Source organism: Trachemys scripta, chromosome 1 (assembly GCF_013100865.1).
Source record: "Trachemys scripta elegans isolate TJP31775 chromosome 1, CAS_Tse_1.0, whole genome shotgun sequence".
Classification (NCBI taxonomy): domain Eukaryota; kingdom Metazoa; phylum Chordata; order Testudines; family Emydidae; genus Trachemys; species Trachemys scripta.
In genome coordinates this window covers 285522321-285537234 of record NC_048298.1, presented here as the reverse complement: position 1 = coordinate 285537234, position 14914 = coordinate 285522321, and the positions used below count along the sequence as shown (strand labels likewise).

Sequence of the window (14914 nt, the reverse complement as noted above, 5' to 3'; positions counted from 1 at the left end):
CAGTTTATATCCATTTGTTCTTGTGACCACATTAGCGCTTAACTTAAATAACTCCTCTCCCTGCCTGGTATTTATCCATCTGATGTATTTATAGAGAGCAACCATGTCTTCCCTCAGCCTTCGTTTGGATGGGCTAAACAAGCCAAGCTTTTTGGAAAACCTACCTTATGAGAGGATACTCATTCCTTGGATTGTTTTAGGAGCCCTTCTCTACACCTGTCCCAATTTGAATTCATCTTTCTTAAACACGGGAGATCAGAATTGCACACAGTATTCCAGGTAAGGTCTTACTAGTGCCTTGTATAATGGTGCTAATACTTCCCTGTCTCCTATTGGAAATACTTCACCTGATGCATCCTGAGGACTGCATGGTGACCTTTTCATGGTCACATCACATTGGTGGCTGATAGTCATCTTGTGATCAATCAATACATCCAGGTATTTTTCTCCTCTCATTTCCAACTGATAAGTCCTCATCGTATAGCAAAAATTCTCCTTCTTCATGACTTTGCACTATTAAATTTCATCCCATTTCCTTATTACTCCAGTTTTTGAGATCGTCCAAATCTTCTTATATGATATTCTGGTCCTCCTCCGTATTGGCAATACCTCCCAACTTTGTGTCATCCACAAATTTTATTGGCACATTCCCACTTTGTGCCAAGGTCATTGAAAATCTTAAATAAGATTGGTCCCAAGACCGATCCCTGAGAAACTCCGCTAGTAAGCTCCCTGCAGTCTGACAGTTCACCTTTCAGTATGACCGTTGTAGTCTCTTCTTGAACCAGTTCCTTATCCACCTTTCAATTCTTATATTAATCCCCATCTCTTCCACTTTAATAATTTCCCATGTGGCACTTTATCCAGTGCCTTACTGAAATCCAGGTAGATTAGATATACTGTGTTTTCTTTGACTGATAAATCAGTTACCTTCTCAAGAAAAATGATCAGGTTGGACTAGCATGATCTATCTTTTGTAAAACTGTTCTATTTTATCCCAATTGCCTTTTACCTCTGCCCTTAACTACTTTTCTCTTTCAAAATTTGTTCCGAGACCTTGCATACAATTGAGGTCAAACTGACAAACCTGTAGTTTCTCGGGTCACTTTTTTCTTTTTCTTAAAAATAGGTACTATATTTGCAATTCTGCAGACATAGGGTATGATCTCTGAGTTTAGAAGTTCATTAAAAATTCTTGCTATTGGTCTTGCAATGCCATATGCCAATTCCTTTAATATTCTGGGATGGCGATCATCTGGCCCCATAAAATTTGGTACCATTAAGCTATTATAGTTCGACTTCCGCCTTGGCTCTGGTAATTCCTACTTCCATATCCTCATTTCCATTAACCACCCTGCCACTCCCCTAATCTCCTCATTACCCTTATTAAAAACAAAGTATTTGTTTAGGTGTTGGGCCATGCCTAGATTATCCTTGATCTCCATCCCATCATCAGTGTTTAGCGGTCCTACTTCTTTCCTGCTTTTCATTTTATTTCTGTGGCTACAGTAACTTTATTGCTACTGGTTTTAATTTCCTTTGCAAGGTCAACGCTGCTTGGCTTTTGGCAGTTCTCACTTTATCCCTATACTTTCTGACCGTAGCTTTCCTTGCTGATCCATCCTATCTTCAATTCCTGGTAGGCGCTCTGCTTTCTCTTAATAATCTGTTTAAGGTGCTTGTTCATCCAGTTTGGTCTACAACGCTTCCCTATGAATTTTTCCCCCTTGTTTGGGGATGCAGGCTTCAGAGAGCTTCTGCAACTTTGACTTGAAGTAATTCCAAGCCGCCTCCACATTCAGATCCTTGTTCTTCAGTACAGTCCACTTCCCTAATTTTTTTTTTAGTTTTCCCTTTTGAAATCAAGGACCCTAGTTGCAGATCTATATTTGTTTTTAAACTGAATTAGCTCATGATCGTTCAAACCAAGGTTATCCCCTACAACCAGTTCTTCTGTGAGGTCCTCATTACTCACCAATACTAAATCTACAATGGCATCACTTCTTGTTGGTTTTTGGTGACTATTTGGTGAAGAAATTTGTTATCCAGGAAAATCTGGGCCCTACCAATTTTAGTAGCACTTGTCCTCCAATCTATATCTGAGAAGCTAGTCTCCCATGATCACACAATTTCAAGTAGTATTTATTTCATTAGAAATGCACCCCTGATGGCTCTCCGTTTGGTACAGTCAAAGGGAAAACCTGCAGTGCTCATCACTCTGCACACCTCTTCACTTCTGCACTGGTCACCAGCAGTGTCTGGAACTGCATCTCCATAGTCAGTGGAAGGAGGGTATTCTTCCTCCAAATCGGAGATTGGGGGCTACTACAGCTGCTCTTGGAGCCATCCCTCCTCGAGATACTATTACCCTACCACAGGAGTACCATCTAGTGGTTGGCCAGGGAGGTCACTGGGGGCCTACACCTGTCCAGTGGCCTTTTTGGAACCTGTGGGGTTCCCCCCATATTCCAGGCACTTTTATTCAGTGGCTTCAGAGAGATGTGCAGCACCTACCCACCAGGCAGCACAGATTTCTGACTCTTGTACAAGACACGGCTCAGCAGGACCCTGTGCTGGCCTCCCCTTCCCCTGATGAGGCAGAATTAGCAAGTATATTTTGCCTTCCCCAGATGACTCCAAAAAAATGTTAGCGGGTTACCTTAATCCTGGGCATACAGGTAGAGGAAGTAAAAGAATCCTTACCCCCCCAGCAGGTCCTTCCAGAGTTGCCCTACCTCTCAATGAGGCCATTATATGAACTCCGATCTGTCCACCTAGATTACTGACTGGGAGTCACCACAAGTGTAATGCACATGTGCAATCACTTGAAGGAAAAAATGGTTACTAACCTTCCATAACAGTTGTTCTTTGAGATGTGTTGCACATAGGGTGACCAGTGAGAGGAAGAAAATATCGGGACACATGGGGGTGGGGGGATCACCAGCGAAGCAAAAACAAACAAACAAAAACCCAGAGTGCGAAATATCGGAACAAATTGTGTCCCGACCAAACATCGGTCAGGACGTAGGACAAATGCCTAAATATTGGGACTGTCCCGATTTTATCGGGACATCTGGTCACCCTAGTTGCACATGTCCATTCCATGACCCGCCCTCCTACCCCTGTACATTGGAGCTTTCTGGAAAGAAGGAACTGAGGGGACTTGGCATCAGTTGGGCCCTTTATATTGGCACCGCTAGCATGCGGCAGCAGGGGGCGCTCAAGCTACCCCAACGGGAACCATTGAGAGAAAATTTTATGGTGACTGTGTATGTGGGGTGCATGCACATCAAGACTGGAATGGATGTGTGCAACACATCTCGAAGAACAACTGTTATGGAAGGTTAGTAATAGCTTTTTCCTCTCCTTTCCTTTCCTCTCCTCTACACAGAAGTTCTCACTAAGCGTATCATAGGGACATTTGAAGGTGATTCTGAATAGAGAACTAATGCTTCACACACCATCTCCCCTTAGTTGTGTTTAGAATCAAGTCTTTAAAAAATCATAAAATCATGGAAATGTAGGCTTGGAAGGAACCTCAGGAGGTCATTTTCTCTAACCCCTGTGCTGAGGCAGGATTAAATACACTAGACCATTCCTGACAGTTGTTTGTCCAACCTGTTCTTAAAAAATCTCTATTCCACAACCTCCCAAAGTAAACTGTTCCAGTGCTTAAACATCCTTATAGTTAGAAAGTTGGTCCTAACATCTAACTTAAATCACCCTTGCTGCAAACTCAGCCAATTATTGCTTGTCCTCCCATTGGTGGATGTAGAGAACAATTAATCACCATTCTCTCTAGAGCAACCTTTTACATATTTGAAGTCTTCTTTCCCCCCCTGCCATGGCATTCTCTTCTCTAGGCTAAACGTACCCAGTTCTTTCCATCTTTCCTCATAGGTCATGTTTTTCTAAACCTTTTAATTTTGTTGTTCTCCTCTAGAGTCTCTCCAGGTTGTTCATATGTATCTTAAAGTGCAGTGCCCCAAACTGGACACCATTGATAACCACTTTAGGAATGCAAAACTGGTTGAAAGACCACCCATCTTATAATAATGTCATCTTGATCATATTTCCTTAGTTTGCTTATGAGAATGTTAAGTAGGACTGTGTCAACAGCCTTACTAAGTCCAGTGCATCTCCCTTCTCCTTTCAATCCATTAGGCCAGTTACCCTGTCAAAAAAGGAAATTTGGTTGGTTTGACATCATTAATTATCATTAATAAAAAAATCTTTATTAGCAATTATTTATCACCTGTAGATTTGAACAGAATGATTGATGGTTTAATAACTTGTTTTGGTATCTTTCCGGTATCGAAGTTAGGATGACTAGCTTAAAATGCCCTGAGCTCTCCTCCCCTCCACCCCCTTTCAAGATGGGTACTATATTTGTGCCTTTCCAGCCCTCTGGGACGTCCCCTATCCTCCTTGATTTCTTGAACATAATTATTAATGATTCAGAGAAAATGTCTTTAAAGTATTCCAACTTGCTATTTTAGCAAAAGAATAGAGACTGGGTTGATCAAACATATACAGATTCATGTAAATTGACTTTAATGGGTATGGAATGGACCAGATCTTCGACCTCCTGCATATGCAATTGCACCTGTTTGCACTAATTACTTAGATGAGTAGGTAAGTTGTCCAAACTCGCATAATGAGTCTGTGGTAGAGCTGGGCATATAACCCGATCTACTGACTTCCAGTTTCTTCTCTAAACATTAAATCATATCACTGCCTCTTATACACACTTCTTCTGTTGTTCCAGTAATTGGACATATGGGTCCTTCAAGAAATATGCCTCCATTTAATAAAATAAAAGTATATAGCTTATTTCTTTCCCATCATAGCATACACCCTTTCTCTTCTGTCCAGTTACCAACATATATTTTCTCCTAAATAAAACCCTTATGAAATTTCAAATGCTATGGGTATGTATGTTATAAATAACTATGGCATTGTACGTTGTACCATAAAGAGAGTTTTTCATTTAAAACAAGCATAGGCCCCAACCCTTCATAGAGCTTGGCCCAGGGCATCCTAGTGTGGAGGTCATTGTAGAGTTGGGGCCACAGTCACGTCTAAGGTAAATCTCTCTCTAACTAAATTGTTGATTTTTATGCTTTTTACTGATTTCTATCTCTCTCTAATGGAGTATGGGCTGAGTGCAAAATGTTTGTTTTAATACATAGTACCAAAGTACTCCTTGCCTCAGTAGCTGCTATTAGTACGTTAATCTGTCCAGTAGGTATTTGTAAACCTACTCTAAAGTGTACATATTTTAAAAGCTCTAATAATTGTCCCTCAGATTTATGTTAACTCACTTCCACTTCAAGCTACTATTTTATTAATGTAATTGTAAATTCTGTTTTTGTGTGAACCTTCGAATGCAATATAGCTATTAAATTTATAGGTTTTGTCAGTTAATTTTTGGGGGGGAAATAGGTTTTAATATGTATTGCTAGATTTAAAATGTTTTCCAGGGCACTTTAAACACAGTATTATGTACTTGCAGTATATTTCTGAAGGTATAGCTATTGCAGAAATCTAATGAATGCCATTAAAAGTCAAACATTAGAAAATCAGATACTGGATTTTAATTTTCAGGTTGAACAGTTATTTAAAAAGTGAAAATGAAGTTTGGCTTTTTTATTTCTTAATCTTGCTTTTCTTTTAGGGATAGACAAACAGCGATACACAAAACATTATCCGGTTATTGATTGATTATATTATTTACTGCAAAGCTTTTATTAATGTTCTTCTTAAATTGGTTTTTATTTCATTCTGTAGTTCATTTTTAGTTACTGAACCTTTCTATAAAATTCATCACTTTAGTTCACATTCCAGCTTTATTGGTGCTCCATTACTATGGCAAATGTGCAGGATAGGTCTATTTTCCCTTCAAGAACCCTTTTGGTGGCAAAAGTTGGTAGCTTCAGTTCCTGTTGACTGTGCTTCTAATGGTGTGGGATCCCTAGCATATCAGTAACAGCTGGCAGAGATGGCATGTTGCATAACATGGAAAGGTACTGACCCAGCAACTTCAGTACAAATTACATGGAATTGATGTTCCTTTGATTAGCATTAGCAGTCATCAGGCTGACCAGGACACCTGGCTGATACTTGGTGTTGCATGAATCAGAGCTAAACAATTAAACATGCATGGCCCAGCTCGCTACCCTGATTTCTAAACAAAACCATAGGGCCACATCATCATAACCTTAAAAAGTGTAAAGTGCAAGGAAGTTGGCACAACAATGGCCACGCATTGTGTGCTTCCTTCTAACAACTGCAGCTGATATTTGCCAGTTGTAGTGGCTTCTCTCCACTCCTCATATGGGTTGGTCCTGGGTTCTCTGTTGCGATGCCTGGTGCCTCCTCCCAAGGTGCTTCTTTTATGTGCTTAAGACACTAGGGTGCTGTCCCTTGGGAAAATAACTAATACAACTACTATTAAGAAGGGGTATGACCCAGTGCACAAGAAACAAATGACAATAATACAAACTCCAACAAATGAAATGCTACACCCCAAAATAATAGTATAACAAAGGGGGATTTTATTGAGGACAGGAAACAGACACTCTAAAGAAGGAAAGCAATACGGTTAACCAATAAATGCTAAATGTTAATACAACCATTCACAACTGTACCACACTGCCAGCTCCTTCCCTGGCACCTTTCCAGCTAGGTGGAAAGAGTGTGAGGCCAGAGATGGGTGTAGCAGTGCTACAAATGTTGGCTAACTTAAAGAAAACAAAAGGGGTTCTCTTACAGTATTTTCACCCCTGATTGGGGAAGGATCCTCTGCTGGCCCCCTGTCTAGAGTCCTGTGGAGGTCTCGGATGGCTCTTAGTAGGTGGAGCTGGGTTGGTTCTCTGCCTTCCTGGACCCTGGCCTCAGCAATGTTGGAACTACCTAGTGCATGTTAGATCCTGCAGCAGTTCAATGTCCCCCTTTGTGGGGACTGGGAGCTGAGCCCGGACTCCCTAGGCTATTTTATCTCTCAGCTCCAAACTCAAAAGCTCCAAAAGTGAAAATTCTTAAGACTAGTCTCTGTCTCTGAATCAGTCTGTCCCTTCCAATTGAAGCAACTGAGCTGTCCTGGCTTCTCATTGGCCCAGCAAATGGTCTATAAATCACCCTATCAGAAGCTCCCAGTTGGCATTTGCAGGAGTTTCCAGTCTATTCCATCCCCACTCCAAACTCTAAGCAGGCTGGGAAGTGGTGTCCGGAGGTTCTGCAACGGTTGTTATTTTAGTCCATACGGTAGGTCTCCAGAGGCTCAGTGCAGCATTCCAGGAGCTGATAAACACCAAAGGGGATACTTAAGCGACAAGGAAACGTAAGGATAACTGTGAGGAAACCTTGGGGCCCAGTACAGCCCCACAGTGTGATGCTGGAAGGGAAGATAGTGAGGCTACACATCATCTTACTATGGCTCTGCTGCATCCCTTTTCTGTTCTAGCTACATGGGCACCAAACTATACGACAGCCTAGGTCCTGAAAGGACCTGGAGCTCCCAGAACATCTTCGGACAGCTCAAACCATCCTGCATCACCAGTTCTGCATAAATTTAATGCTGTCATGGTCAGAATTTCCTTATATGTGTTTGAGTAACACTTGAACTGCTACATTTTTTTTATTATTATTTTTATAAAACCAATTCTGCAACCCTTTTCTGAGTGAGCCATACTCATGGGAACAGCCCCTCTGATATCACTGGCAGCACGTCGCATAATTTAGGATTACTTTTAAGGGCAGCAGGATCTAGCTCTAGAACACTATTCAGTTTGTTATAAACAAGTATCCACAGACAAAACAGCAAGATAAGAATAAATTGAATGAGCATATTTACATAGTGTGAAGCGGTCGCTATGGACTCTCTAAAGCCAGGTATTCTTCATAACAAGAGGCCTGACTTCAGAAAGGCTCAGCAAGGCCACTTCTATGGAAAACAGCATAAGTGTGGCTCCAAAGATAATAGTATGCAATTAAGGAATAAAGAAACGTACATAAATAAAATTCCCCCAAACTCTGTCCCAGTAACAATGGACAGAGGTAGTTTCAAAATCTAGAGCTATGTTGTAAAGGGTCGTGTTCTCCCTTCCTCTTCTGAAAGCAGAAGAGAAGCAAAACTTGTGGATCAGGGCAACTCACTCACTCACTCATGCCCGTCACCCCAATCGGGGTATGGGCCGCCAACCACAGATCTCCAGAGTCCTCTGTCCTGGGCCATTTGCTCTAGCTGGTTCCAGGTATAGCCCATTTTTATGCTATCAGCCTGAAGGTCGCGTTGCCAGGTGTTTCTTGGACGGCCTCTTTTCCGCTTGCCTTGGGGTTCCACCGCAATGCCTGTCTAGTGATGTTGGTTGGCTGCTTGCGTAGTGTGTGTCCTATCCAGCCCCACCTTCTCCTTCTAATTTCTTCCTCTGCTGGAAGTTGACGGGTCCTCTCCAAGAGGTAGATGTTGCTGATGGTGTCTGGCCAGCGGATCTGGAGAATCCTTCTAAGGCAACTATTTATGAAGGTCTGGATCTTCCTGGTGGTTGTTTTAGTTATCCTCCAGGTTTCAGCTCCATACAATCAGACTGATTTCACGTTGGAATTGGACAGTCTAATCTTTGTGGGCAAAGACAGCTCTCTGGAGCTCCAGATGTTCTTGAGCTGTAAGAAAGCTGCTCTTGCCTTACCGATCCTTGCTTTGATGTCTGCGTCCGTGCCACCCTGTTGGTCGATGATGCTGCCTAGGTAGGTGAAGGACTGTACTTCTTCCAGAGGGCTTCCATTCAGTGTGACTGGGTCATTACTGATGGAGTTAATCTTGAGGATCTTGGTCTTGTCCTTGTGGATGTTGAGGCCAACCTGTGATGACGTGGCTGCCACTACGTTAGTCTTCTTTTGCATCTGCTGTTTGCTATGCGAAAGGAGTGCAAGGTCGTCGGCAAAGTCCAGGTCATCAAGCTGGGTCCACAACGTCCACTGGATTCCGTTCCTGCGCTCATAAGTGGATGTCTTCATAATCCAATCAATGACAAGGAGAAAGAGAAATGGTGACAACAAACATCCTTGTCTGACTCCGGTTCGCACCTGGAAGCTGTTTGTAAGCTGCCCTCCATGGATCACTCTACTGTGTATGCCATCATATAAGTTCTTAATCAAGTTAACCACCTTTGCTGGGATGCCATAGTGCCGAAGGAGCTTCCAGAGAGTCTCTCGATCCACGCTATCGAATGCTTTCTCATAGTCAACAAAGTTGATGTACAACGAGGAGTTCCATTCCATAGACTGCTTGACTATGATGCGGAGCGTTGCTATCTGGTTCGTGCATGATCTGTTTTGCCAGAAACCTGCCTGCTCATCTCGTAGCTGTGGATGGATGGCATCCTTCATTCTCTCTAAGAGAACTCGGTTGAAGACCTTCCCTGGCACCGACAGAAGTATGATTCCTCTGTAGCTGGCACTATTGCTGAGGTCTCCTTTCTTGGGGATTTTAATAAGGTATCCCTCTTTCCAGTCTGCCGGAATCACTTCTTCTTCCCATATCTTCTCAAAAAGGGCGGACAGCATTTCCACTGAAGCATCCAGATCTACTTTCAGGGCCTCTGCTGGAATATTGTCAGGTCCAACCGCCTTCCTGTTCTTCATCATAATGATGGCTTTTCTGATCTCTTCTCTGGTAGGTCTATCACAATTGATTTGAAGGTATTCGTTGGCTGGGTCAATGTCTGGTGGATTTAGTGGTACAGGTCTATTTAGGAGTTCCTCAAAGTGCTCCGCCCATCTATTCATCTGTTGTTTTATTTCTGTTAGACTTTCTCTGCTTGTCTTTGACGGGACGTTCTCGCTTGCTGAACTTTCCAGACAGTCGCTTGGTGATGTCATACAGCTGTTTCATATTACCATTGTATGCTGTCTGTTCTGCTTCTGCTGCCAGTCCATCCACATAATCTCTTATCCTTCCTAATATTCCTCTTCACTACTTTATGGGCTTCAGCATACTCTTCTTGCGCTTTAGCCTTTGCTGCTCTAGTCCTGCTGTTATTAACTACTGCCTTTTTCTTCTTTCTATCTTCTATCTTAGTCAAGGTCTCTGCTGTGATCCACTCTTTCTGCTGGTATTTCTTGATTCCAAGCACTTCCTGGCATGCTGACCTAAGTGTGTCTCTCACTTTCTGCCATCTGTTGGATACACTGTCTTCCTCTTCCTCAGACCGATCCTGTAGTACTGAAAACTTATTCTTCAGCGTCAGTCCAAAATCTTCCTTGATCTTATGATCCTTCAAAAGGCTGACGTTGTACTTCGCTCTTCTATCTGACGCGTCTATCCAGTTCTTCTTCAGCTTCAATCTGACCACCACTAAGTGATGGTCGGACGCTACGTCTGCTCCTCTTCTAACTCTAACATCCTGCAAAGATCTTCTGAACTTCCTACTAATACAGACATGATTGATCTGGTTTTCTATCGTGCCTGCTGGCGATACCCAGGTACTCTTGTGGATCCGCTTGTGAGGAAAGATGCTACCTCCTATGACCAGGTTGTTTAAGTGCACACAAATCCACAAATCTCTCTCCATTCTCACTCATCTCTCCCACAGCGTGGGTTCCCATGACTTGTTCATATCCTGTGGTGTCAGGTCCAATTTTGGCATTAAAGTCTCCCATAAGGATGGTAATGTCTTTGTCTGGGAGAGTCTCTAATATTTTCTGAAGTCTGTTATAAAAATAGTCTTTGTCCCCCTCTTCACTGTCATTGGTTGGAGCATAGCACTGTACAACATTCATCTTAATCCTCTTCATTTTAGTTCTGAAGGATGATGTGATGATCCTGGAACCATGTGCCTCCCAACCAATCAGTGCTCTCTGTGCCTGCTTAGACAACATGAAGCCTACTCCCTGTGTGTGGGGTGCGTCGCTCTCTTCATGTCCGGAATACAGCAACAGCTCTCCTGTCAACAATCGTCTCTGTCCAGTTTGCGTCTATCTTGTCTCGTTAATGCCTAGTAGGGTCAGGTTGTTGCTCCTCATCTCTGCTGCGACATGCGCCGTCTTTCTTGACTCGTACATGGTCCTCACGTTCCATGTACCGATGGTAATCCTCCTAGTTGCAAGAAGGGTAATCGACTTAGTGGCTTCCTCACGACTTTCACCACCCAGCATCATGCGTCTTCGAGTTGAAGGCCATTCTTTTTCCAGGCTAAAAGTCTGTTATCTCTATTGTTGGCGTTTCTGTAGCAAATTAATTTTTTTACGGGGTGGAGTTGCTAGCCCCACGCCCAACCCTCCTCCTTTATCCTGACTTGGGACAGGCAGATGGCCCCAAAGGACCTCTCTGGTGGAGTTGGATCAGGGCAAAGGGAGGGACAAAAGGGAGGAGAGCATGTTCTATGACATACTCCCATGGTTGATGATAAACCATTTGGAAGCTCCTCCACAGTAGGTCAGCAGGAAGGCAGAGCCACACAGTGGGAGAGGGTGGGGCTGAGGTAGGGCTGCAAGGACCTCCAAAGCTTGCTTCCTCCTTCATGGCATAGTGTCACATATCACTGCAGACTTGCATCAGGAGGCAGCAGTGGTCTTTGGAACCACCACAAAGGGTAGAGGTAAAGTCGTTCCATCTGGAGGACGCCTGCCTCTGGTAGATCCCCCTAGATCTGAGTTTAGCTGTCAGAACACCCTGGCTTCTTTTGCAAGAGGACACATGCCCTTCTGTCCAGTGGAAGACTGAAGAGGAAATGGAGTACATTTTTTGGGATGCGATTGGGTATTGTAAATAAAACTTACTTCCCAGAGGAACTAAAATTAAGTAAAAGTTTGGCAAATTAAATAGTGCACTAGTTAAGGTTAATATATTGTGTAATTAATTGGGTTTGTCTTCTGAATAACTACGTAAATTTAAAAAAATTCGTTTGGGTTTCACTTTTATTGTTCCCAGGGTGAATTATTGGAACTGAGACGAGAGCAAGAAGAGCAAGAAAGAACAAAAGTGCATCAGAATGAACAGAGGAGGTATAATTTATGGAAAAAAACAGAAGAAATGGCTTACATTGAATTCCTGTCTAGATGGTTTCACGAAACTGCAATTTTGTGCTTTAGGGAATCATTGCAATGAGGATGCTCCAAATAACATCTTTGGTATCAACCTTGCACTTGGACAAGCCAATGAGACCCATTGTCACAACTCATGTATAATCAATTTCTACACAATTGTGCAGTAACTTTTTTTGCAAAAGTGGGTTTTGTTACTTACCTATTTGTTTGAAGACAGAATGGATCTCCTGGGATGCATTTGGAGGGGAATCTGATTATTATTCTCTAAGGCCCAGAATTTCAGAGAACTGTGCATGTCACTATGCCTAACTTATCTTCTGAGTCATGGCAAATACCTTAGCAAATGACTGGTGAAGTGTGTAAATGACTGTGTGCATGTGTAATTATCAGGATGTCTGTGCAAGCAAATTAAGTGTCCAAACCTGGCACCAGCTTTTACATAAGTATTCCCATACCATACTAGATCCATGGTCCATCTAGTCCAGTGTCCTGTCTATAACAGTGGCCAGTACCAGTTACTTCAGAGGAAAGTTATAGAAACTTCATAGTGGATAATTATGAACACTTTTCCTCTATAAACAAGTAACTGTTCCTAACTCCTATCAGATAGTGCTTGCATTATGCCCTGAAGCAAAAAGGTAAAAATAGGTATTCAGTCTACTGTGACTATAAATGTTCTTATTAGCCATATAAATATTTAATCCTACTAGTCTCTTGGCTTCAAAAAAGTGGTAGCTAGTAATGAGTTCCACGGGCTAAGCGACCACTTTGTTAATATATATTCCTTTTCTTAGTGTTTACTTTCAAATCTATTAACTGTTCCCTTGCTCTTTTATTATGAGAGGGTAAGTAGAGTCATCTTATTTCACCCTGCAGCCTGTCTTTTCTGTATGCTAAACAGTCCCAGTTTAAAATTCTGGATCTTTCTCTTAATTGATTTCAACTACAACACAGAATACAAAGTGTGCCGTGCTCACTTTATATTTATTTTTTATTACAAATATTTGCACTGTAAAAACAAAAGAAATAGTATTTTTCAATTCACCTAATACAGGTACTGTAGTACAGTAGTACAATCTCTTTATCATGGAAGTTGAACTTACAAATCTAGAATTATGTATTTAAAAAAAAAACGTGCATTAAAAATAAAACAATGTGAAACTTTAGAACCTACAAGTCCAATCAGTCCTACTTCTTTTTCAGGCAATCGCTCAGACAAACAAGTTTGTTTACATTTGCAGGAGCTAATGCTGCCCACTTCTTGTTCACAATGTCACCTGAAAGTGAGAAGAGGTGTTCTCATGGCACTGTTGTAGCCGGCGTCGCAAGATATTTACGTGACAGATTCGCTAAAGATTCATATGTCCCTTCGTACTTCAACCACCATTCCAGAGGACATGCGTCCATGCTGATGACGGGTTCAGCTCAATAACAATCCAGAGCAGTGTGGACTGACACATGCTTATTTTCATCATCTGAGTCAGATGTCACCAGCAGAAGGTTGATTTACTTTTTTGGTGATTCGGATCTGTAGTTTCTGCATCAGCGTGTTGCTCTTGTAAGACTTCTGAAAGCATGCTCCATACCTCATCCCTCTCAGGTTTTGGAAGGCATTTCAGATTCTTAAATCTTGGTTTGAGGGATGTATCTAGCTTTAGAAATCTCACATTGGTACCTTTTGCGTTTTGTCAAATTTGTTCTGAAAGTGTTCTTAAAACGAACAACATGTGCTGGGTCATCATCAGATACTGCTATAACATGAAATATATGGCAGAATGCAGGTGAAACAGAGCAGGAGATGCACAATTCTCCCCCAAGGAATTCAGTCATAAATTTAGTTAACACATTCTTTTTTTAACAAGCATCATCAGCATGGACGCATGTCCTCTGGAATGGTGGTTGAAGCACAAAGGGACATATGAATCCTTAGCACATCTGGCATGTAAATATCTTGCAATGCCAGCTACAACAGTGCTATGTGAATGCCTGTTCTCACTTTCAGGTGACATTGTAATTAAGAAGTGCGCAGCATTATCTCACGTAAATGTTTCTCTTAGCGATTGGCTGAACAAGAAATAGGACTGAGTAGATCTGTAGGTTCTAAAGTTTGACACTGTTTTGTTTTTTAGTGCAGTTATGTAACAAAAAAGTAAATTTGTAAGTTGCACTTTCATGATAAAGAGATTGCACTACAGTACTTGTTTGAAGTGAATTGAAAATACAATTTCTTTTTATCATTTTTACAGAGCAAGTATTTAATAAAAAATAATATAAAGTGAGCACTGTACACTTTGTATTCTGTGTTGTAACTGAAATCGATATATTTGAAAATGTAGAAAAACATCCCAATATATTTAATAAATTTCAATTAGTATTCTATTGTTTAACAGTGCAATTGTGATAGTTTTTTTTAATTGCGATTAATTTTTTTGTTAATCACGTGCGTTAACTGCGATTATCGACAGCCCTAGTTTTAACTAAGCAAAAGGGTTCACGGATGACTTTTAAGCACCAAAAGTCATTCATAGACTTTGAAATTCAATATTATATCAACCTCTTTAACAAGCTGCTATTATTAATGTTCATTTTCCCCCTTGTTTTTAAGGGTAAATAATGCTTTTCTGGACCGACTACAAAACAAAAGTCAACCAAGTGGCATTCACCAATCTGGACATTTTGAAAATATGGATCGTTTTGGTGGTGACAGCTGGGTGAGTAACAAAAGCATCTTTCAAAACGCCACAGTTGAAATCCAATAAAGTTTTTTGTTTTTAATGTAGCTACCTACTCCCCAGATATTATTATTCTTTTAGTGTTCTGCTTAATCTGATGGGCAGTCTGCCAGGATGATTACTATAAGTAAGAC

At 41.6% G+C, this 14914-nt stretch overlaps 1 protein-coding gene across 1 annotated transcript in view; it reads left to right on the top strand.

The window, feature by feature from the left end:
- The window catches only part of EPSTI1 (epithelial stromal interaction 1), a 78386-nt gene that overhangs the window by 54089 nt on the left and 9383 nt on the right, over window positions 1–14914 (top strand). The window contains exons 9-10 of the mRNA XM_034758423.1: window positions 11933–12006; window positions 14654–14759. Of these exons, the coding sequence (XP_034614314.1) occupies window positions 11933–12006; window positions 14654–14759 (180 nt within the window). The remainder of the gene's footprint in view (window positions 1–11932; window positions 12007–14653; window positions 14760–14914) is intronic.